The sequence below is a fragment of the Diorhabda carinulata genome, chromosome 1 (genome assembly GCF_026250575.1).
Source record: "Diorhabda carinulata isolate Delta chromosome 1, icDioCari1.1, whole genome shotgun sequence".
NCBI lineage: Eukaryota > Metazoa > Arthropoda > Insecta > Coleoptera > Chrysomelidae > Diorhabda > Diorhabda carinulata.
In genome coordinates, this window is record NC_079460.1 from 3743294 (window position 1) to 3768788 (window position 25495).

Here is a 25495-nt window from a genome sequence, read left to right on the forward strand (position 1 = left end):
GAATTTGGTCTGAATATTGGTGATTATTATAAAATTATGAGTTCAATGTACAAATGTATGTATTGTTTCTAATCTATATACGAGATGTGAATATTAAGTAACGAACATGCGCCAAAGGTTAGCGAATGTCAGCTGTTTAGCCTCAAGCCTAATCTTTCGGATGCGATATCTACCTTATCTGTAAACAAACCAGTATAGCCGTTGCATTAGTTTGGTAAAGGCTGTAATTTTTTGTTTTGCCGTAAAAATTCGAATTATCATGAAATTTGGAACAATTGCAAATGAAACTAATTTAATGAAACAAGTGTATGGGAATAAATTTGTGTCGCTTCAACGTGTTTTTGAATGGTTGGAGATGATTCACGTCCGGGTGGCTCTTCCACATAAAAAACGGATGGAAATATCGAAAAATTCGACATTCGTATTGCTGAATCTATAGGAATTGACAAGAATAGGTGTGCCTGAAATCCTCACATTTGAACAACAAGAAGCTCGTAAAAATATTTGTATTGGCACTTTTAATGCGATTGAAAATGACTCAAACTCATTAGTAAAGGTAATAAAGTGTGACAAATCAAACTTGCATCAAAAGAAATAAGATTTGAGTCTGTTGAAACTGTGAAAGAAGAAGCAGCGCACCTGTAGGAAATGACAGAAGAAGACTTTATCAACTGTTTTGAACTGGAAGAATCGCATGGATAGATGTAAGATGTATACATCCACACCTCGTATATTATTATTCTAGTTGTTATTGTTAATAAAATATCATGCTAGTGCATGCAAAAAATAAAAATCTACAATTTAGTATTTCTGTTCATCCACCATTCACTATAAAATATAATAAATATACTTGGTATTTAGATAACGGAAATGTTTTATTAAATATACTATTGTATACATTTTAGAAATCATTGGAATTTCGAGAATATCTCACGATGTAATAAATCAAAAAACCTTTAATTAACTTTGTTGTAAGTTATTACCCAATCTCTCAATAAACTCCTGTTCTGACGGATAGAGGTCACAACAAACAACATTTCTATATTTTTTCATTGGAATACAATCATCCGACGAAATCTCAAATTTTGATCTCATTTCCTGTAATGAAAAACAAGAAATCCTTGTTTTGATCAAGCATTGAAATACCATTTAAGCAAAGGTTTAGCTTGAACAGTTTTATGGTAATGTTTCTACAGGAAAATCAACCACATTGACCGGAAATCTCGAACAAAATGGAAACAATAACGGAAAACTATTTTACAAAAACATTTAAGATTTTATAAAAAAAATGTTTGGTGTGAATTTTTTTTGGGTTGAAACAATTTCCAAAAATGTTACTGGTGTTAACATTTTTTGGATTACTTTGTGAATATTTTGTTTTCATTCTCTGTTTGAATGACTAGTGTGTGCTACACACAATCACGGACGAGGGCGCCACTTTCTGTTTACAGATGGTTCTCCTTACCTCTACACTCCATAGGAGTAACACATTTTGACAAAAATTATATAAGAGTGTTTGTGAGTAATTAGGTGACCTTCATTCAACACTGCACACCTAAATCAAGAAGACAGGCACCTATGTGACTAAATCCGGCGATTTTGGAGTACACACGGCAATAAGAAAAAGGTAAAAACCAACTAACAGTGACTATTATAGTAAATTAATGGAAGGAACCGTCCCATATGTTGAAGAGAGAAAATATCTTGATCAACACAAAGTAGTACTTAGAAACGATGATGGTATTGAATAAATAGCAAGAAATGGAAATAGCAAGAAGACATGGAAGTTTTGAATAAAATTATTAACCGTTCTAATTCCAAATATCTTTGCATACCACACATACTACTTGTTTAAACAACTTCTTTGTCAGTGTTGACCCTAATTTTGCCTCCAACACAAAACCTAGTTTTACCCCACCAGTTATCCAAGAGCAGCATAATTCTCTATTCTGGACACCTGTAACACCTAGAGAAATATAAGACATCTTACACAAAATCAAAAGTGGCAAAGAACCAGGAGATGATGCAGTGGACACACTAGAAGAGTTAGGAGGTCATATTGGTCCCAAACTTGCAGTTCTTGTAAACCTTAGCTTTGAGACAGGAGTGGTCCCAAATAAATTAAAGCTGACAAAGGTAATACCAACTTACAAAAAGCAGTTCTACACCAGCAACTATTGACCTGCTTACCAGAAGAAAAGTTGGACAGCAGTTTTAAGTGTGTGCTTATATCACTTGATCCTAAGAAAACGTTCGACACTCTGGACTGTAATATACTCCTGGATATCCTGAATCGACTGGGGGTTAGAGGTCTTGCATGGAATTGGTTTCGAAATTACCTTGAACACAGGTACCAGTATGTAAGCTACAATAATCAAAATAGCCCAACAAAGATGTGTTTGTGTGGAATACCTCAGGGCTCGATAATAGGGCCTGGTTTATGTAAATTCCTTGGCACTACATGGGAGGATAAGCTTGTATGCAGATGATACGTTACTAGCATACTTCTCATCTTCAGCTGAAGAAACAAAAAGTGTATCGAGAGTGATCTACAACTAGTCTCAGGTTGGCTTCACTACCTTAAACTGACATTGAATATACAGAAATCGCAATACACCAAATAAATCAACCTGGGATAATTTTGAGATTAGTTTTGGATCAATCCCACTAGCAAGAACTAAGCAGCTTAAGTATCTGGGCCTTCTTATAGACTACAAACACATATAGACAGTATCTGCAGGTGGAATGCTTGGGAGAGCCTCCACCATTTAGTCTTCCAAACACTTACTAACATTATACTATTCATTTATCCATTCCCACCTCTCATACCTGACACTAGTGTGGGGTAATGCTACTGCCACACATCTTCATCCATTGAATGTTCTGCAAAACAAAACTATCAAATGAGTATTTGGATTGCCTCATCTTCAATCTGTATATATACAGCAAGCAGCCAACTTCATACACATATGTCAAAGGAGGTATGTACACTCCACAATCTCCTTTAATGTGGTTAGGGATATTCACCATCACAGTGTCAGATCAGCAGTCCATCTACGAACCACAACAGCAAGAACTACAATGGACCAGAGGTCGATTGCATTTTAAGGACTAAGGTACTACAATCAGCTACCAAGAGAGACTAGAACTCTTAGTGTGAACAGGTTTAAAGTGGAACTTTGGAAACTGATTCAGCAAAACTGTTTTGAAAGCTTGTACAATTTCGCTTGTAAGTTCCATATGGCCTCGGATACTACATGATAACAAATTTTTTATATTTTCGTTTTTGTAAATTTTTGTTTCAATAATAGAGGATCAGTAAGTTGCTTCCACATCCCCCATATTGCGCACAATTTGTGGATTATAATCCACATATTTACTGAATATAAGGCACTAGATAATTTCAGCGATTATGAGACACTTTTCGGAAATGGGGCACTATAGATCTTTCAGGAATAATCAGCCCATCGAGCATGAGCATCAATATCAATAAATACAAGTATTAATAAGCGAGTTCAATATTAAATAAAAACTGTTATGTTATTTCTGATATTAGAAAGTTAGATTGTTTTAAACACTAGTTTACAATTAAACCCACGACTCACCAATTTGAGAAAACTTTGCAGCTACCGACTAGTATTAGATTTAAGCTGGATCAGCTTTTTACTCCCGTGGAAAATATTAATGTACCTAACAATGACATACTTACTTCATTCAAGAACACGTCAGTGGCGAAGCTCGGCGTGGACGAATTGGACCCTCGCCAACAGCCTCTCATTTAAAGAGAACTAAGCCTCTTTAAACGCGATGCCATCAGATTCTCCTAATATTTTTATATCAGCGAAAAAAATTTAAAAATACAGTTTTCTTTGGATCGGTAATAGTTAATACTATGTTCAGTATTCCAAGTTTTTCGCTGTATAATGTCTTTCAATATGTTTCCACCGCGTATTTATAAGAGGATAGTCCCAGAAGAACCTGATCTGACCTAGAGATGATGGTAGTTGCTTGAAAAATCGCAGAGGTCGAATAAATGAAGTGACGACTCCAGAAATGTTGAAGAAAGTCAACGTGGGACTGGACGATCGTCTAATGAAAGTGCGCGAGCTAGCAGACATATTAACAGAAAATTTGGACATGAGACAGCTGTAGACAAGATGGGTGCCGCATTTTCTCACAATAGAATAAGAATGGCGTCATGAAGATGTTTCTATCGAGTGTTTGCCAATGTTTCACAAGAATAAAGCCGAATTTGTGCGCCGTGTCTTAAACATGGTCCATTAAGTCCATCACTTCACACCCGAATCAAAAAACAATGGAATGAAAAAGGAGAATCGGTTCCAAAGAAGGTAAAGACCGTTCCATCTGCAGGCAAGGTCATGGCGTCGGTTTTTTGGGATGCGCAAGGGATAATTTTCATTGAATATCAACGGCGAGTATTATACGAACTTATTGTAACGTTTGAACGAAGAAATTAAGCAAAACTGCCGCATTTGGCTAAGAAGGAAGTGTTGTTTTATAAAGACAATGCACCATCTCCCACATCCCTTATTGCAATTACCAAAATTAATGAAATAAAGTTTGAAATACATCCAATTCGCTATATTTGGCTCCTTCGGAGTATTTTTTTGAAAAAAATGGCTCGGTGGTGAAAGATTCCAGGACAATCCTCGTTTATTTTAATTAGTAGGTATGTCGACTCAAAGCATTTTTGGTAAAATAGATTTGTTGGGAAATAAAAAAGGACCTCGCTAGTGCGACGATTTCGCCCACGTCTACGCCACTGGAACACGTTATTGAAGCAAATATCAGTAAGTATACCAAATACAAGGTGTCTCTTATCTTAAAAAAATATGATCAAAACATTTAGTTAATTTATATGCAGTAGAACCTCTCTGATCCGGCGCTCTCAGACGGGAGTGGTGGTGGAATCACGTTCAAGCATGATACTCAACACTAGTGTCAAGAAAAAACTGCCGGTTGGTCCAGTAGTGTTTTATTTCGTGTGGTGTATTGGTGAGAAAAATGTCATGTGTAAACGAAAACAGATATTCTAGAAAGACTTGATAAAGTGAAAAGCTATCTAACCTGCAAATGAATACGGAGCCGTACTACAAAATTAAATCATTTTGCAAAAGTATTGATAATTCAAAAACCTCAAGAAAACCATTGGGAACTGGAGAGTTTCCTCAGGTATGCTTCTTCTTCTTCCAAGAGCGAAACAGACATAAACCGATCTCAGGTAAGTTTGCAAAAAAAAGCCAGTAAACGGTAAAATAATGGGGAAAGACGATTTTCAAGCCAAGCTAAAATTCAAAAAACGTTTTGGAATTCGTCTGCTAAGTATGACGGGGGAAAAATTCTCTTGGGATACCGCAGCGGTCGACAGATATAAAGATAAGTTTATTATCATCAAAAAACTAGGCTTAACTCCCGACCAAATCTATAATGCAGACTAAGAGGTTTATTGTAGCCTGAAAAGACATTTGTCCATCGTGCTGAAACAAGTGAAACAAGTATGTATGTATATATAGATTTGGGGTCTCTCTCAATGAGCTATGAATTTCCTCCAAGTCGGTTTCAGTCAAATCTTCACCTTGCGATTTAAGCAATTCTTGAATGTCACTTGATTATATCTGTTCGAACCCATTTCGTCCGCTATGTTTGCACTCAAAGTTAGAACTTGTATATATATATATTTGGGGTGTGATATACATTGCGACCCAAAGGATCTATTGAGTCCCACTTTCTTGTTGCGTTACTGAAGAACCTCCATTAATCCCACTCCTTTTGTGGAATGGCTTTAATTGCCAGAGATCTTCATCTTCTCTATTTCATACGCAGATGTAGTGTTTTGGAGCTCCTTAGTGTTTCATACTTCTAGAGAATGTGGATAGAGGCTGCACGCCGCATTATCAGCTAGGTCTAGCGTCTTCAGGTGTTTTATTGAGGCGACAGTGCCCCTATAGACCTCCTGTTAGTATTCGAAGATTAGATTGATACATTCAGCAGATCTACTCTTGTTATAGTGTCCCAGAAATGCCTCAGTCTCTGTAGGTTGTCCTAATAATTGGTTTGTTCCTATCTTCCTTCTTCTCCAGTGCTTTTTCCATCGTTCTGAAGAAGGGTTCAGGTCCCATGAAGGGCTTGTCTGCCCCCGAGCTTATCAACTATTTCATTTCTCTTCGTTCTGGTGTGTCTTGGGTAACTATATTTTTCTTGTCTAGCTCGGCTAATGATTCTATGCAATCTCAAACGAGATTTTATGATATTGGAGCTTAGAGTTCTAATAGCTGCTTGACTATTGGGCAGGATGATGATCTACTGTTTGCGATAGCTCCTCTCTAGATTAAACTGAACATATTTTTTTTTCAATTTCTGCTTGAAAAATGCTTGGTGCGCTGCCCAGGCTTTCAGAGTGTTTGGTTCTGGGCCCGTACACTCCTATTCCAGTTCTGTCTGCTGTTTTTAATCTATCCGTATACTATTTAATGGCATTTTTGTTTAATTTATTATTGAGGTGAAGTTTTTCTCAAAGCTAAACTTTTTCGATACAACGTCCTGAGGCATGTCCTAGGGTTGTTCATTATTCAGGAATGGGTTTTCTTTGATGATTCCATTCTACCACGCTTTCCAGTACTATGTGGAGAGGATGCAGGAGATTAAGAATCACTTCTAGTGTAGCTGTTGGGCAAGATTTCGTGGCCCCAGTTGCACATAAGCAAGCCAGTCTTTGGGAGATTGTTCCTCGTGGTATTCAAACAAGCTATTAGTGTTATCTTTATAATGATATAGGATAACGTTTATGCCATGTTAGAATACAAGTGGCACACATAAACTGAATCTTTTGGTAATTGGAAAAGCGAAAAATCCCAGGCCATTCAAAAATTGTTAATCTACCTGTTGATTATAAAAACCAAAGTACGGGATGGATGACGTGAATTGTTTTTAAGGACTAGTTTTATGGTATATTTGTACCATGGAAGAGAATGAAATTGTCACAGAAGGCCCTGCTTGTTTTGGAGATAACTGCCTTGGTCATCCAGAAGAATCAGAGTTGAAATGTTCAAATACAAGTGATGTTCTTGCTCCTTTTTTACAACCAATGGATCAGCATGTTATCCAAGCAGTAAAAATTCAATACAATAAAGCTTTGCTATACAAGGTTTTGTCCTGAATCCATTAGATGAAACAAACTTGAAAGAAGTGTTTTTTCTTGCGAAAATCTACCTTGTTTGTTTATGGAGCATATGACACTGTTAAAGCAATACAGAAAAAAGAAAGATAGAAAAAAAATGATGCTCAAAATGTAGAAGAATTTTCTCTTTCTACTGAAGAACATGACGAAAATGTAAATCGTGAACTGATAGAGTTAAGAGAAACGATCGTCGAAAAACTTGTTGATAAAAGTTTAACTACAAATGATATGAGCTTGTGGCTAGCCGGTGAGTAAGAAGAAAACGGCCAGTTTATGACAGACAAGAAGAAGAAGATGGTGATAATCGAAATGAAGCGTTTGCTGTTCATTTAGTTAGTTGATGCTGCAATGGGTGCATTTGCTACTTCAATAAAGTGAGCAGAGGAAAATGAAGTTTCCGCAAATGATATTCTTGTTTCAAAGAGGCTTTAAGATAATGTATTAAATGTGTCGTTTCCAGCCAAGAAACCAAAGAAAATTGACAGTTTCTTCACTCCAATGGAATAGTTCACCAGAACTGTAAGTCTTGGTATGTTTATGTTTCTGTTTACAATAGACGATTATTTTTAAACGTTTAAAACTTTTTGTCTGTAATATGTACTTTTTACTGGAAACTTAAAAATAAAACTCTACTTCTTTTGTATTTTTTTTTGTGTATTTTCGCAATCATTTTTCAGTAATGCGGCGTTTTTACTAATCCAGCACAACCCTGGTCTGAGTCTGAGAGTCTACTGTATATATCAACAAAAGAACTTGAATAAACGTGTGTTTAATAGAGCTTATTCAATCTTATGGAAATTTATCCAAGAGCTAGGCAAGTATATTCATGAAGTTTTGTCAAAAAAAATATTTACTGAAATGGCTTTATATTTTGTAATATAAACTCAACTGGTTTATTCGAAATTATGCTCTTACTGTATCAATCCAAATAGTTACTGCCCTTGTGTACGAAAACACTTATCCCATAGTAAAACATTTCTGTAAGGCTACTTTTGGAATGTCTTTCATTTGTCCTGTTGTAGCCTTTGAATTACTTTTTAACAAAACGAAATCGAAAATTTCGGAATTTTTATATCTTGTGGGTTATTTCTTCATTCAATTATCTTTCTTTCGTCAGCTATTGATATTAATACAGTACATTTGAACTACTCTTCAATATGAAACTCCGAAATTATAAATTACGCTATGATTATCCTTTTTAGGACATTTTTTATTTGAGTAAACTCATATGGTGCTAAATCTGACCAACACGATAACATGACCAAAAACTCGTGAATCAAAAGCGACCACTGAAGATCTTGAATAATCAGTAGTTTCCAATGAATAAATTTATCCAGTTTAAGCATAATCTCATTGTTGTTGAGATCGTAGGATGTCTAGAGCATTTCTCATCCTCAACTGACTCATTTCAACTGTTAAATATTCATATATTATCACCACCATATTTAGTAGCAGACTGATACACCAGAAGGGGTGCAAACTTATCACTGTTGATTTAAAGACATCAGGGTATGGGACATAACATTGGTAATAGATGCAGCTTAACAATTGATGCTATAACATAGTATTTTTCCAACATACCATTTACTATCACTACACAATTATACGAGGTGGATATGATCCTACAACATGCAAACTGAACATCCCGTTTGCAACTATTTCACTCACAATTTTACTGCCTGGTCCTTCGAGCCGGAAATGAAACTGCAAAGGACCAGATAGTGAAATTGTGAGAATTAATTTGGAAAATGACCATTTTCAAAATGCGTTTTGTCAAATAACTTTAAACAACTATTCTAGTGAACGTTCCTATTTTATACGCTAAAAAAAATTTAGAGGAATAATTGAAAAATATTAAATCTGATCTCAAAAAGAGAATAATAAATACATGCATTTTCTTTTGAATAAATGTTACCTTCGAGGTCCGATTCTGCTTCTGTAGGAAAACAGATCAATACAGATATATTTACACTAACAGATTGGTGAGAGATGGAATTTTTAAATTGAGAATAGAAAACTATCTAGTCCAAGAATAGATTTACATGCCTCTTTATTTTATTATTTTATACAATTACCTACTTTAGATAGATGTTCAATGTTTGTTTCAATGCCTAAATGAAAATTAATGTTACGAACTCGTCCATAACATGAACCGTGAAGCCGATCCTGTTCAGTTGTAATGGAAGTCTAAAATTTGGCGAATGCAGCAACGTCTTTACCTTGTTTACAATTTTTTTATCATAGCGGCGATTTGTTTATATTGTTTTTTTAACCAATTTCTAAGAAGGCCTTTTTATTTATCTGTTTACTTTTTAGAATTCTAGAAAATTTTTTCAGTTATAAATTAGTGTTTAGTAAACGAATAATTTAAATACATTTCAAAACTAGTGATAAGTTAATTATTATAGTGTTTAGTTTAAATGTGTAGATAAATTAAGTTAATAAGAGACAGTGTGTATAAATTTACCCCACCGTTAAGAATAATTTAAATAAATGAAAAAACATTACAATAGCTAGAATAACAATTTTACCAAATATCTCAGAAAATATTGATATTAGAGAAAAAAGTTTCAAAACAAAAAATGAAGCTCATAAATATCTCTATAAAAAGGGTTACCATTGGAATCTTTATTATCGTCGGCTACCCTAGATTCCTATCTGACCAGTGGTTCGCAGTTGGAAGTGAGGATGGTGCCAGTTAGCCCGAAAGAGAGTTGTTTTACCACTCTGATGAGACGTAATAACGTCGAAGCTAGACAGTGGTTCCAAACCTCTCTTTGCAATTGCGAACCATTGGGGATGTTCATGTCGATTGACATCACGCTATTCAGAGGAGATGTAATTCAATATTCGTCGAGGCATTAGCCAGGAAAGTAGTTGTTTTCTCCTTTCAAGAAAGACACATTAAATGTCGAAATTATTTCAGAGGTGAAGAGTAGAAATCTTTTATTTTGATATATTTTACACACCTCATCCACAGTTCGCAGTTGTTATACCACTCTGATGAGACGTAATAACGTCAAAACTAGTCAGTGGTTACAAACCTCTCTTTGCTATTGCGAGCCATTGGGGATGTTTATATCGACAAAAATGTCGATTGATATCACACTCTTCAGAGAAGATATCTTTTGGCTAGTATTAGCCAAAATATCTCGGCAGCAGTCAAATTGACTATTTTTTTCGTGCAGTGTTACAGGGGGTTAGCTAAGGCTCTCTTGGAGGCTAGTCAATTTGACACCTGCCTAGATATTTTAACTCATAGCAGCCAAAAGAATAGGTTTACGTAAAAATGTATTGAACCTGTCTTGTAGAGCTTATCAAGAGCCCCATTTTCGGTTCGAAACTTTTTTTTAAATCAGTATTTTGGTATTATTTTATCTAACCAAGGACAAGCTTTGGCAAACATTTCAGCTAAAACGGGGAGTTCACCTTTTTAAAACTTTATCTACCGAAGCTGCAAAAAAATTTTTAAACATGCACATTTAATAAGATTATTGGATAATAAAAACTTTAAGCCAAATTTGAACTAAACTGAAAAATTATTGGGATTTAAATTCAATGAGGCTTTAGAAAAAGATTTGTGGAAAATTCTAATTAAAAGCACAAAAATAATTTAAAATTGGGATTATCATCAACTTTTACTTTGTATCCACACTTTGAGGTTATATTATCAGGGCTGGTTCATTACTCAATTATTTTATCTTTAAACTGGAAAAAAACATTAAACATCTGAAATATACTCTATTGTCTTCTTAGAAAACCACAATTTTGATTCCACCGTTGACTTACCGATTAATTGACGCACTTGATTTTGTTTGGCATTCATAAGAGTTTGTTTTTCTTCCGTGCTCAAAGCTATCGTATCTTCTTCATCTTCAGGACAAGACTGTACTGCCTCTCTACAAAAATAGCAAGTTTTAAACAGTTTTTTTTCAGTTTCTCATTCAGATGTTGTACCTTATTGCTTGTATCCACACTTGTTTGTCTTTCGGTTTGTGTACTTTGAGTTCAAACATTTCTGGATCAGCCGGATCAGAAGAAATTAAATATATACCTCTTGAATCTTGTCCGGCGATTTCTCTCACTAATAATTTTTGCAACGACACCACACCAGTCTACAGATAATTTATAAACATATCAGAAGATATTTGAGAATATGTTGAGATTATACAAAGCAGTTGTTACAGTTAGACCATTTTTATTCAGTCAAAAGTCTTACACACAAATAATTATGAAACTGATTCAGGTAGCCTCTTATCCTTCAAGGATAGTTCAAATGTATTATGTTGAGCAGAAAGTATCAGGATAATTCTAGCATAAGAGATGATCTTCGTATCATGCTAGAGTAGTTAGAAATATTCCTCAAAATACAAAAGTGGAGAAAATACCACCAAAATTCTAGCATGAGTGATGATGTCCTACTTCATGTCATGCTACAGTAGTTCAAATATACCGTGCTTAGAACGTCAAATGAAGAAGTGAGGAAGTAAAGGGTAATACAGATAATAAACTTTAATGAAGTATCTAAACAGGAAGTACCATCAAAACAGGAAGAAAAAATAATTGAGAGAAATAATCTTCAAAATACAAAAGTGGAGAATATACCATCAAAATTCTAGCAAGTGAGATGATGTTGTACTTCGTATCATGCTAGAGTAGTTCAAATGCACCCTATTAAGAACCACAAATGAACCAGAAAGAAAATAATGGGTATTGCCAATAGTAAGCATTAATAAAAGTATCTAAACAGGTAGTACAATTAAAGCAGGGAAAAGAAAAATGATTGAGATAAATAATCCTCAAGATACAAATGTGGAAAAATACCACCAAAATTCTAGCATGAGAGATGATGTCCTGCTTTGTGTCATAGCAGAGTAGTTGAAATGTACAATTTCAGATGAATTAGTAGGAAAATAATTGGTGTTGAGGATAATAAGCATTAATGAAATTTCTAAACAGAAAGTACAATCTAAGCAGAGAAAAGAAAAGTAAATGACGAAAATAATCCTCAAAATACTAAAATGGAGAAAATATCACGGAAATTTTAGCACGAGAGATGGTGTCTTGCTTTATACTATCTAGTTCAAATACACTGTATTAATATCAGAAGTTGAAATTATATTAAAAATACTAAATATTAAGTGTCTAATTAGGAAGTACTATAAAGAGAGGAAAGAGAGATAATTTCATGAACGAATAACTCTGAAAATGTAAGGAAAATACCAGGAAATACCTAGCATACGAAATTATGTCCTCAATTAGTATTATTTAAAAGTAGTTCAAATGCATTATTGAAAAGTGTAATAAAAAAGCATTCTAAAAACTGAGGAAAGGAATACAATTAAATGGAGAAATGATCCTTAAAACAGGAAAATTCTAGTATATGAAACGATGTCCTGGTTTCGTTTTATCTAAGAGTAGTTCAAATGCAATGTGTTAAGACCAGCAATTGAAAACAGTGAAGATTAGAGATAATAAAAAAGAAAAAAATTGATTAGGAGATACTAGGAAAAATAAGAAATTGACGCAAATTGTGTAAAATATTATCCTGAAAATGCAATAATATAGGTAAAATCCTACTGTGAAGATAATGTCCTTGATCGTGAGTGGATATTTAAAAACCCAACACATAATTATGTTTCATCTGTTTTGATAAACTTTTCTATTTTTGAAAGTAAAATTATTCGACTTAGTCAATTAGTCTCTATGATATTTATATAAACTAAACGTTAATTGTTGTAATAAAAATGATCCAATGTAAACAAATGGAAGAAAACTGAAGAAACCTGTTACTCACTTTACTTACTGGAGTAAAAAACGTATATTTATGCGAGTTCTCTTGCAAGAAAAATAAAACGTCAGAAAGAACGATAACCAAAACAACTTGCATCTTTCCTCTGCCTTGCATCAACATTGCTACACCTTCGAACTTAAGAGACCTATTTCCTTGTAAAATATCAGATTTTTTAAACTTTTGTCCTCTGTATACTGTATTAGATTTGGCGTCTATCCTATTATAAATTTCCAATTTCCGATCTTCTTTTTCTTTTTCGGCTACTTGAGCGTCGACTTCGACTAAAATTTCTTTGACTAAAGCCAAAGCTTTCTGTAGAGATTCTTGTTCCGGTTTATTTTCTTTGCTGGTTTTTATCAGCGGTTCTATTAAGAGGGGATATTTGGTTAAACGTTGTGTCACGAATAATATACATTCCGGGATTCCCTTCTTCTTCAAAAGAGGATTTGTTTGACAGTGTCTCACGAATTCTCCGAACCTCTGATCGTTTTGCATGTAATACTTGTAGATCTCCACTGCATCCCTATGCCGACTGCAAAATTCACCTGAACAAAAAAATTGTTTGATTAGAGATGAAACAAAAGGGATAAACTCAATATATTCCAAAAGAGTGATACGACTTACCATAGGCTGATTTCAGTTTTGCAGCGTGATTATTAGAAAACGTTTCCAATAAAATATCAGCAATGGAAGAAACGACGGGACATTCTCGTTGTCTCTGTCTTAGTCTCGCTAAGAATCCTAAATGTAATTCAGTCAAATCAATTAGCCTCGGGAACATTCTTTCCAAATTCGGTCCTAATTGAAAATATTTATGTAATCCTTCGACGAAGATCTACAATAAAAAATCAAAGAAAGATTTTACTTTTGAAAATCTGTTGTTAAAAACTTTATTATTACAAAAAACACAATTTACAATTTTTAGAATGTTCTGGATTTTTCTTCACATAACTCGAATTTTAAAAATTACTTTTTAATAATCTGATTACTCACTTTCTGCATCACTAACAGTGTCATACAGTGATGCTTTTCAGTTAATATGAATTCGTAGATATGTTCTTGACGTTTGACTTCTTTTTCTTTCAATTTCCTGGATATATCTTTGCCAACATAAGGTGACCACGAATCCGGTTCTGGTTCATGTAATCCCAAACTGTAATCCGAACATAAATCAGCAGCAGTTAATGGTGAATCAGACAGGAACTCCAAAGGTACTATTGGAACATCATCGGGGTAACTAAAATTCAAAAAAATACTGATTGAATAAATATGGAATGGAATTGTCTCTAGATATTAGATCAATCAAAAAGTCTTCGGAGTTGTTGTTGGTATCAAGCTGGAAAATTTTACGTTTGGTTCAGTCCCAACAAAATTATCAAAAACTACCACGAAAAATCACCGACGATGTTCATCCTTTAAATCCAAAAATGACAAAAAAATTTCAAAAAAATGTTTCAATATTATCGCAAATTGAAGATGCGAGAAACATTGGTGGAAATGAAGAAGGTGCATTTACTATTTTGAATGGACAATGGTTCATGAGAAAACTTTTCTTCAAATATGTGCCAAGTTTCCTTACCTCTGATCTAAAACTACATAACGACCATATAAAGCGCTTTTTGGAGCTGTATAACAGAAATAAACATGAACACTGGCTGGTGAAAGCCTCCCGAAGACCCAACTATCAGTTGGTAAGGTTATGGCATTCATACTTTGGTACGCGCATAGTATTTTGTCGATCAACGATCTCGAAAAAGTTAAAACTATCAGATGCAAAAATTTTCACAAATTTATACAAATCGTAGTCAAATTAGAAAAAAATTGCTCGACCCCCCAGTGTATTCTTCAGATCTGACCCTCTAGTGATCACTAGTCTTTGTAGACTTCAGAATACAGAAAAAGATTTCGTTCCAATGAAGAAGTCTAATATTTGAATCAAAGACAATTTGTTTGGGAGAAAAGGTATTGAAAAGTTATGATGATCTGCGTATGAAATGTATCACTCTTGATAGCGACTAGAAATCCAAACTCAGGATTTACCTACGCCACTTAAAGTTTGGTATTATTTGTAAGCATCTAAAGGATTTTCTTTTCATGTTTCCTTGAAATGATGTTTGCTTCAATTCTAATGACCCTTCAGTGTGTACAAGCTGTACAAAAGATTTCAGAGAAGTCATTTTGGTAGGTATGGAAACCTATATTCCTCAATCCTTTGCAGATAACAATCTATGGTTTGATAAAACTGCATTAAAGCAATGTCAACAAAAATGGTGCTTATCGCAAATGGCGCTCGAATCCTAATGTCGAGAAATACCTGCAAGCAGAACACAGATGCTTGCAGAGAACGATTTAATGAGAGAATGAAAAACAAATTTCTCAATTGCCTAAATGGATCAAGTTTCTTCTGATCTAAAACAAAAACAGTGAGCCAAGACTTTTGTAAGTCGAAAATTCCACTGTTGACTGAAGATGGGTCAATCGCAGTAGCCACAAAAAAGAAGACGGACTTGTTTGCTTCACGAGAAAAACTACTACCTAGCTTAGAGTTAGTTCATCGATTCCTGAAATAGAGTTTCGACACCAAGATGGGGCAATACTTTTCAAAGGCTTGGACATCAATAAAGCCACCAGTCTCGATTAAATACCACCAATCGAATTGATTCACTATTATGTATAAGAGAAGAAAGGACGGTTCCCAACAACTAGCATCTGATTGCTGTAGTCCTAATCATTGGAGAATCCAGAGCAATAGCACTGGACATATCGATGGCTTGTGACAGAGTTTACCATGACACCCTTCTAAATAAATAAGAATCGTACGGTTTGTCGTACGATTCTCATTTATCGACTGCAGCAAAGGCAAGGGCTGCTATTTTTACAAAGAGGAATGGCATTGCAGCTCAGGATTTGATCTTAGCTGGAAATAAAATATAACCATCACCAAAAATTCGCTTGTTGGGTGTTGATGTTGGAAGCAATATTTCCTAGAATAGTCACGTGACCGAGCAGTTTTGGCAAGACCTACTCGACAAGCGACACCGAGGCAGACGCCCAGAACTTTATTTATCGGGATTCCTTTCTTTGGAGAAGTGCAAGCCTGTGGAATTAGCTACCAAGGCTTACGCACTACAACATACAGCAGGCACCACTCAATCTACAATCTTGTGGTTGCTTTTCACATAAAAATATGTAGATGGATAAAATGGGATTTTTTAAAATATAAGTGGTTAGATCTGGGAGGTATGATATTTTGCGAACAAAAATTTTGTTACACTGGTGCAAAAATTGAAAATGGTGATTCAAAAATGTGATTAAACAAAATATCTATAAAGCTAAAAGCAAAAAACGGGTAAAAAGGTGAGAGTGAGAAAATTTTTCCCTCCTTTTTTTAAAGATTTAATTGGTTATTTTAGTGCATAAAATAGTTACCTGGCGGAATCATGTTGTCCATGCGAACTGTTATCCTTATCATCGTAAAGTATCTGACTGAAAAGCAAAACGAAATTTAAAAAACTGACATAACTCAAAGTGATCAACTTGCCTAATAAAGCTCAGGTCTAATATACAAATAAATAGAGAAACCAAAAATAATAGTTGTATCAATGTGAATATACATTGGTATGTTGTAGATGTGGAATCAATTCGTTGACATATTGACAGATTTTAGACAAATATATCAAACAGAATAAAAATTTATTAAACAGAAGAATTATTATCTATTATTCATTGGATATCTAAGTTTGTATCGACATTAGCGCTGTTGATTTCAACTACATCTTTTGTTTGATAGATATACTTTACGACAAAACGTCATCTGTGACACCGGCATGTTTCCAGTTTTATTAATTTTAGCTCCACTTTAAGTAAAACGCCATCTGTCACACTGAAAATGTTTCCACTTTTTTTCTTTGTAGCTCCATTTTGTACTAAACTTCATCTGTGAGACCGGCATGTTTCCAGTTTTATTAATTTCAGCTCCACTTTATGTAAAACGCCATCTGTCACACTGAAAATGTTTCCACTTTTTTTCTTTGTAGCTCCATTTTGTACTAAATTTCATCTGTGACACCGGCATGTTTCCAGTTTTATTAATTTTAGGTCCATTTTATACCAAACGTCGTCTGTAACATCGTATTGTTTCCAGTTTTATTAATTTTAGCTCCTCTTTATGTAAAACGTCATTTGTGACAACGGAATGTTTCAATTTTTATTAATTATAGCTCCACTTTATACCAAACGTCATCTGTGACACCATAATTTTTCCAGTTTTAAAAATTTTAGCTCCAATCTATACCAAACGTCATCTGTCACACAATTCTATTATTTTTAGCTACAAACTTCATCTGTATCATCGGATTGCTTCCAGTTTTATTATTTTAGCTCCACACAAAATAACATAAAAATGTAGCACCGTTAGAATGGAATTTTTTAGGTTAAAAGCATACCCCACAGATTTTCTTTAGGATAGAATTCTTCAATGAATTTGCAGTAGAAGCAAATTAAAAAATTCTTGCCGTGTTTAATTTTTTGAAAAATATGTCAAAATGGAGATATTCAATGTGTCATTATGAAAAACGATCTGCCAACTGTCACATAATTGACATTGATATGCGTTGAGTAGAGGGAGGAAAGAGAAAGGTCATGCTTGAAAGCAAAATAGCGTGTCGCAATATATAGAAAAATTTTAAAATAAAAAATATAGAATTTACAGCGTAAAAAAAAGAGACTAAAATTTATTAGAAAATTGATTATATAGACTAAGATGAATGTTATCAACTGGGTTTGCACAAAAAGAGAACCAACGTGAACACTAAGAAATCAAGATCATCTGAAACTTTAATCAACGTATAAAAATAAGTTAGGTTTGAATAACTTTTTTGAAAACTTTTGGGGATCCCCTACTTGATAGTTTCATTTGTGTATGGTATAAATTTAGATTCTTTTTGTGGTGCAAACTCAGTTGCGAGCAACTGTAACTACAAGTCCAAGTTTACGAGCCGGATGACTGCAGAATTACTGAAGAATTTCAACACAACAAATGATGTTCGCTAAAAAAGTAAGGAGTCGAGAAATAAAGATGTGAAAAATATCGGAAAACAGTTAAATGGTGGTTGTGAGGTAAGTCGAAAACTTACTTTACTCCCAGTTTAGTTGCGACCCTTCGCCACGGCGAATAGCATAGTTGGCTCCTCCTAAAGGGAGGGGCAGGGAAGAGGCAGCACATTAACCACAAACCCAAATTTTTCAATATTTACCGATATTTGATTATTTTTTATTTACCTTTTTTTGCAATATCAATTCAATAGGTGCCATTTCCAAGATATTTCACATTATAAAATCTTAGAAACAATCTTATAAAAAATGAGGTTAAAATCTGTCACCGTATAATTATTTCTATCAGTGAATAACATTGGCAACGGTGTATTAGTCTAGTTTCAATAAAATGATAGTTGGCAAGAAAATTAATTTTTTCTTTTTCGATATTGTTTCCTTTCTATTATATAATGATAATCTTAATATTAGCAATTTTTTAAATATTCTAATAATTCTTTTAGCTATTGGTTGGAACACTCTGTTTATTTCCACTCTAAACCAAGAACAATTATTATACTAGTCCTTAGAGCCTCCCTGGTTGTTGGTTCATATCCATATATATAAGTTGGGGAAAAAGTAATTCTGTTTTTGATATAGATCAAAATGAAATTACTAATATGGACTTTAAAGCAGCTATCAATGATATATGATATGATATGATCTCATCGATAATTTTTTGCCACTTTATTACCAAAACCATAATTCCGTTATTGTAGAATTACTGGGGTTACTGACAACAACTGATCCAAGTAATTTTTACAGAACTCTTTCAAGGTTACACTGATAAGAGAATTTTGTAGAGACAGCAAAGTCAGGGGGTATACTGCCTGTGCTATCAATTTTTAACTAGTCATTAAGATACGAGAGTTGTCTAAAAAGTTTTCAACCTCAACCTGAAGATGTAATGAATCAGTAGAGAAATATATTTGCGCATGAACTAACATTTCAGCCATTTTGACGTCTAGTTTCTATTGGACAACCGAGCTGTCATTAAATATATGTTTTTGAAAGGCAATACGCCTAAGTAAATGGAAGATAGGGTAGAAACTGTGAGCGGAGACTCTGTACCATCATTTGACTGATCTCGAGCCTTCAGGATGACCAAAAAATGCTACAACCGGGCCTTGTTGAGATGGTGTAAGCAAAATGAATAGTGATGTCGACCGTATTTTGGGATATTAATGGGATCGATTATATTCAAAAAGGTGTAACAATAAAAGGGGAGTATTATACATAATTGATTGACGAAATAAAGGGAGAAATTGCAAAATAACTACCGCATTTGATGAAAAAGAAATTATTTTTCCAATAGAACAACGAACCATCTCACTTTGGTGATTACCTTGACTAAAATTCACGGTTTAGACTTCTAGTTGGTTGACCACCTACCGTAATCATTATATGTAACTCCCAGCAATTTTTTCTTATTTTCTAACCTCAAACTTTCACTCGCAGTAGAGAGAGTTTCATCAGAAGGGGGCGTTGTCATTGTAGTAAGTATATAGACTTACAAAATGAAAATTATGAAAAAAATATTTTGTTTCTTTGTTAGGTTTCAGACAACCTTTGTTTATTTCAAAAATGAAACAAAACAAGAAAATCCTATTTTAATGACTTTGAATATTGGATATTATTCAGTCCTTTCTCTCTCCAGGATAAAACTATACATCGAACTATTGATTTGAATGAATAATATATTTGAAATTTGAGGCAGAAGATGTGAGTGATGGTTCCGTTCAGGAAATATAGGAACACGATGATAATAATGATTCAACCGAGTTGTTTAATCACTTCATATTTTTGGTGGATCCAACAATTCGTGTTGTGATAGTACCTGCTTTTTGGAATCTCTCAAAAAGTCATAATTCTCTTAAAATCGCTTCAAGTGAAGCAATTGGATCTAAAACATCTCTGGTTATGCGTTTGGTAGTAGAGCAAAAATATTAATTTCTTTGAGAGACTTCGAATTAACACTTGGGTTTCAATATGAAGCCATCCAATGGTACTGATTATGAGGAGAAAGCTGTGAAAACGATTCAACCACCCATCATATTCAGCAGATATGCCTATGCTTATTTTGTGGGGACTATTATTTGAAGGGTTCAAGTTTGTAGACTTAAAAAGAGACTATGTTGAAAAATAAAAATTATTAAGAAACAAAAAATGTTTTGTTTCCGTGTTAGGTTATAGCTCGTGAGACATAATACCCTTCCAAGCCCACCAAAGAGCAAATTTCTTTACGTAAAACAGTTTCCAACTGTTAGTGAAGCATTTGTGGGTTGGGACCAACCTCTTTTGGACATGTCACATTTATCATTGTCTATCATTGTCTCACGTTTACAAAAATTGTTTTAAGAGATGTTGCAAGTTGAAATATGTCGGTCTATCACATATGTGTGAAAAATACCATCCGATTCTTCAACGGATATTCTGTAAAATCGAAATAGAGCAAAAACCAATTCTGAGACTAATATTAATTTAAGCATTAATCAGTATAGACACTACAAAATTTTCGATGAGCCTTTCCTGGACAACTACCAAACTTCCTATGGAATTGGATAAGTATTACTAGAGATATACAACATACGCCATCTATTATAAAGAACTGTCATTATTTTTTCCCCAGCCTATTACAATATTTAAGTTAATTTGGAAACTGGCACCTATAAATTATTTGTCAAATTACTACATACATAACATTAAATAATTTTTAACAAAAAAATCTAGCAACGACACCCTATCGCATTTGTAAGCATTTAAATAACCAAAATAAGGCATAAACAATGTTTTTTATTCACATTGAGGTTAGAATTTCATCATTTTTTAAATTAACGAAGCGTCCAGTTAGTGTTGCGGTTATTTAAATGCAATTTTAACTCAAATTATCGGCAATGAAAAGCTACAAAGCAAGGCAACACAACATTTAAGGTATATCAAGCCAAGCGAAGAATACAGGTGTGTGGTTTTTGTAGATTGGAATGTTTGTGAGGGTGGGAAATCAAATTTATACACAGACATTTTTCATAGTCGATGAAAACGTTAACAAAGAATTATCGAACAATACTTACTAGGATAAAAGTTAATGTTTATCAAAATTTTGTTAAAAAAATCAACCAAATGATTAAGCTGGAAATTTCATATAGCGGAAATGCAAAGTAGTATTGAGCTTTCACAAAAATATTGGGATTTATTTTCAACAAATTATGAATAGAGAAAAAACATTTATTGTGAAAATATTTTAGATCTATTCCGGACTTGTAGTAAATTCAGTTTTATCAATCACAGAAATAATTAATGAAAAAAGTTTTATTTTATAATATATAATGATAATACACGGTTCGAATGACGAGAAAGTATTATTGCCAGTGGTTAAAATCAGTTAATAACTAAAAAAATTAACAAAAAATATCAGATAAGTATTTTTATTGATAAATATTAACTTTGCGACCATTCCGGATAATAATATATAAAAATAATTTATAATTCGATTTGCTACTACTCATTCCTGCTCAAATGGATTGGTTGTATTGAAAATATATCCGAAATAGTCCATCCACATTTATATAAACTGTAAAAGTACTCAGATAGAAATGCGGGATTCTAATAGAATTTAATCAAAAGGTATTTCAGAAAAAGTAATCTATTTACAAATTTTTTGATTCGAATATTATACGAGTATAAGGAAAATACTTAGATGACAATAAGATACTGAAATTGGTTACCAATGAAACTTGACGATTATTGAAAAGAATCCGTAGAATGAATGAATAAACTGGAAGCTTCTGTTATTGTAGATTGTTCCGAGAGTCGTTTTGGCAAATCTGCATCTATACTTAGAAGACTCTGCATCTCATTGCTCTGCTTACAATATACGTACATACCTTCCAAAGCAGCATATTTTTATGGGTGTTTTATGTTTAAAGTTTTAGCACTGTTTCTTTGAAGAATATAATCTTTTTGAGGAAATGGGAAGGATAAATCTCTCCTGCTCGTAGAATCTTCCATGCCCATCGTCTTAAGGTGATAGATCAGAAAACCAACCACAACTTTAATGTCCTTTATTGATATCTCGAGAAGTTCCTCAGACGTCTTATGGTTATGAATCTTTTGGATTATACAGACCTGGAATGTTTCTCCAGTGTAACATGCCGTTCGGCTTGTTAAGTTTTTCTTCAAATATTTTGAATATTCCTTTGTTCACGTATTGTGGCACAGCAGTCACTTTTAATTTATTTATTTTAACATTCGAGTTTTTGAAGAAATTAATTTGTTATCGACCTTCCACTCCATCCAGAAATTAAATAAAACCTCGGAATGTATGCTAAATCGTCCTCTATCTACCGACACTTTGAATCAAAGTAAATTTCAATAAATTTGTGGTTTATATTCACTGGTAAATTTTTCTTTGCTTTTTTTAATGTGCTCAAAAAATTCCAATTATCTTTATCGATTTCCTTTTGTTTTAAGCAAATTTTGTACGATAGTTTTCATACAAATTCTTATTTTCTATTTATTTGGTGAACAGAACGATTAGAATAGAACAGATTCCTGTTTAATTATATCTTAGAGCATAAGTTTCTTTTCATTCAAATCTATTCTACCTACTTGTTCCTTCTTTAGTTATTTCCATCTGAGTTCGAGTTTCCTCCCTCATTTTATTTTTTTCCCACAAGAAAAAAATTCAATTCAACTCCAACCATTGAGAATTCAGTTGAGGGCTGCAACCATCCCGGATTTCCATAGATAAGTTCCAGTCTTATCTTCAATATATAAATAAATCTGAGTTGTTTTTAATTTATAACTGCTTTTGTTCGTTGTCCTCTTTGGGATACGCAGTTAATGCTAATTTAGTATTTTATTTGTTGCCGAAACTTTTATTGTTCACAGCAATGAACATTAATTTGGGAAATTGTGTCCGTGGATGGTTTAATTAATTCCACCTTTTTTTATTCATTTTTATCGTTATTCGTTAAAAAGCTGGTGGTGTCCAATTTAATATAGACTGTTCACCTCATCTGAGTACCAATTATTTAAATACTTTATCTGAGGCCGATTACCATTTCCTAAGGAAGAGTCTCCTGCCGGGGAAGTGAGGTTATACCAGTAAGACTGTATCTCATGAGGCATTGGTCCTAGATATAGAGTGTTTGCCACTGGCAGCCATATTAGGGTTACTTTGTTTCTGTTAGTGATTTTAGAGGTTTTTTTGCACTACCACACTAGAAAGTGCATAAAATAGCCTTCAAGGCCGTTTGGGACAATTGCCAATTATGTAGCACTACGAAGACTGAACAATAAAATAAGTAAATCAATAATAACAATAAAAGAAAACTGGATCATATAACAAGGAACTAAAATTGATATGGCTTGCAGTAGCGAGTTCTATAAGGCGAAATATATGGTCATAGAAGACCAGGACAGAGAAGAAACTCTTGACTCCAAAAAATCAACTACCACAGAATTATTCTGAGCATTAACCAACAAAGTTAGGTTAGGTTAGGAGTATCATTATGGTGTTAATTATCGTTAGTGAGTGAGTAAATATGAATATTCTTGTCAACAGGCATCTGTCACTTGAATGACATGGGCTACGTTATTTAGATTGTATATGACAGTAAAGTATGTTATTATTTAAAGAGAAAATAGTGAAATTTTGTACTTGCAGGCTTGCGCTAGAGTTCTACAAGAAAAGGTGGATGACGAAATGAATTCAGATCGACAAATCCACCACTGAGTCTAGAGCTGTCTTGGTATAGCCAAAAGTGTAACTATAAAATCTTTAAGTAATCTATGCGCAAAATAAAATCTTTGGGGGATAGATGGAAAAAAAAAATGGTGGAACGTTACAGGGTTCAAAAAATTGAATCAGTACCAGGTGGCGGTTGTTACTCTGGTGGGACACAACATCACAAAGAAAAATTATTGATAAATATTTTATTAATATTACGAGGCTACAGAAATTTTTCTACTGATGAATATTCAATCAAAAACATATGATTTAAGCAAATTTTTAATTTGCTTCAATAATAGATAAATAAATAACTTTTTCTGAGATATATCTTCTCAATATCATTTCAACTTCAAGTACTTTATCTTTCATGCCCAATAACGCCTATTCTACTAAAAATCTAACCAATTTTGCCTAAGTCAACAATTACAAACCTTCTACACATTAAAAAAAATCAACTCATTTTTTTGCCAATTAAATAGTTCACCCTTTGCTAAAACCCAATGTTTTATCTGTGTCCATGTAAAAAAATTACAGATATGAATTTATAAAAAAAAAAAGTTTACCTAGCGGGAGTATTTTGAGAACCAGGTATTGAGGCGGATCCACGTTTGGATATTGAATTTTTCGCATTCGTCAACGGTGCAGCGAATCCTGACAACTTACTTGTACTCTAAAAAAAAAGGAGAATGAAACAAGGAACTTGCTGTATCTCAAAAACTTTTAATACTAAAAATAGCCCAATAAAAAGGCTTGATTTTAAAAGTCAACGATTATACTAATTTTGCTTTGTATATTTGTTACAATGGCAACACTGTCTGCTTTTGAATGTCACCAACATTTCCGGTGTAAACTTTACAGTGTTCAACATAACCTCAACCACGAAATTTCGCAGTTAATTGAAATGTGCAATGGCTTATAACAATTGGGTTGATACATGAACACTGTGTAATCATCATTATCATCATGCCATTTAATCTCTTGGATTATGGCTAGCGTTTGGGACGTCTATATATCCCATTATTGGGGTGAATTACTCCCTTTGTTTTTTTGGTATAGATTTTTGTTGGTCCTAGTTTCGTTTGTAAGCTTTCTCCATTCTTTCCAATTTCAAGAATTCTGGTATCTTCTTCAATTTGGTTTCTCCAGGTATTTCTTGGTCTACCTCTGCCTCTTGGCCATAGAGATATCCTCCTCACTGTTTCTGTAGGTTCCCTTCTTATGAGGTATCCTGTCTAATTCAGTATTCGTGCTTTTACATACCTTAATATATTTTCTCCTCCCAGTTCTTCTTCTATTTCTTTATTTCCTTCAATCTTCTCTCTCTCTATCTTCTGTAATATGTGGTCCGAGTATAGTTCTTAGTATTTTCTCTCGATTATCTTCAGGTGTTCTTCTTTCTTTTTATTTATGATAGTTGTTTCCATGGCGTATAGTTTCCATGGAGCACTGTTTCCATGGTGTACTGTTTTCATGGCGTACATACTGGTCTTAATAATGTCTAATATATTTTTATTTTGTTTTTTTACTAATATTCTTGCTTTTGATTAAATTTTTTTTCTAAATGTTCGATATTCATCTTGTATTCTCTCTTTCATTATTTTTCTATAATACTTTTTCATAACTCGACTCAATACATAATATAGCCCCCCCAATGAGCCGTTAGACCTTGACCTTGGTG

General features: G+C 33.6%; 1 protein-coding gene across 14 annotated transcripts in view; it reads right to left on the bottom strand.

The window, feature by feature from the left end:
* Window positions 1-25495, bottom strand: part of LOC130902234 (rho guanine nucleotide exchange factor 18) — a 102500-nt gene that overhangs the window by 19523 nt on the left and 57482 nt on the right. For 7 of the 14 annotated variants that reach the window (XM_057814286.1, XM_057814244.1, XM_057814218.1 and 4 more), the window contains 8 exons: window positions 24381-24487; window positions 16422-16478; window positions 13986-14229; window positions 13617-13827; window positions 12996-13537; window positions 11156-11313; window positions 10988-11097; window positions 9114-9134 (listed from right to left, as the gene is read on the bottom strand). In XM_057814286.1, coding sequence (XP_057670269.1) covers window positions 9114-9134; window positions 10988-11097; window positions 11156-11313; window positions 12996-13537; window positions 13617-13827; window positions 13986-14229; window positions 16422-16478; window positions 24381-24487 — 1450 coding nt within the window. The remainder of the gene's footprint in view (window positions 1-9113; window positions 9135-10987; window positions 11098-11155; window positions 11314-12995; window positions 13538-13616; window positions 13828-13985; window positions 14230-16421; window positions 16479-24380; window positions 24488-25495) is intronic. The other 7 variants (XM_057814295.1, XM_057814257.1, XM_057814251.1 and 4 more) reach the window with 3 other exon arrangements.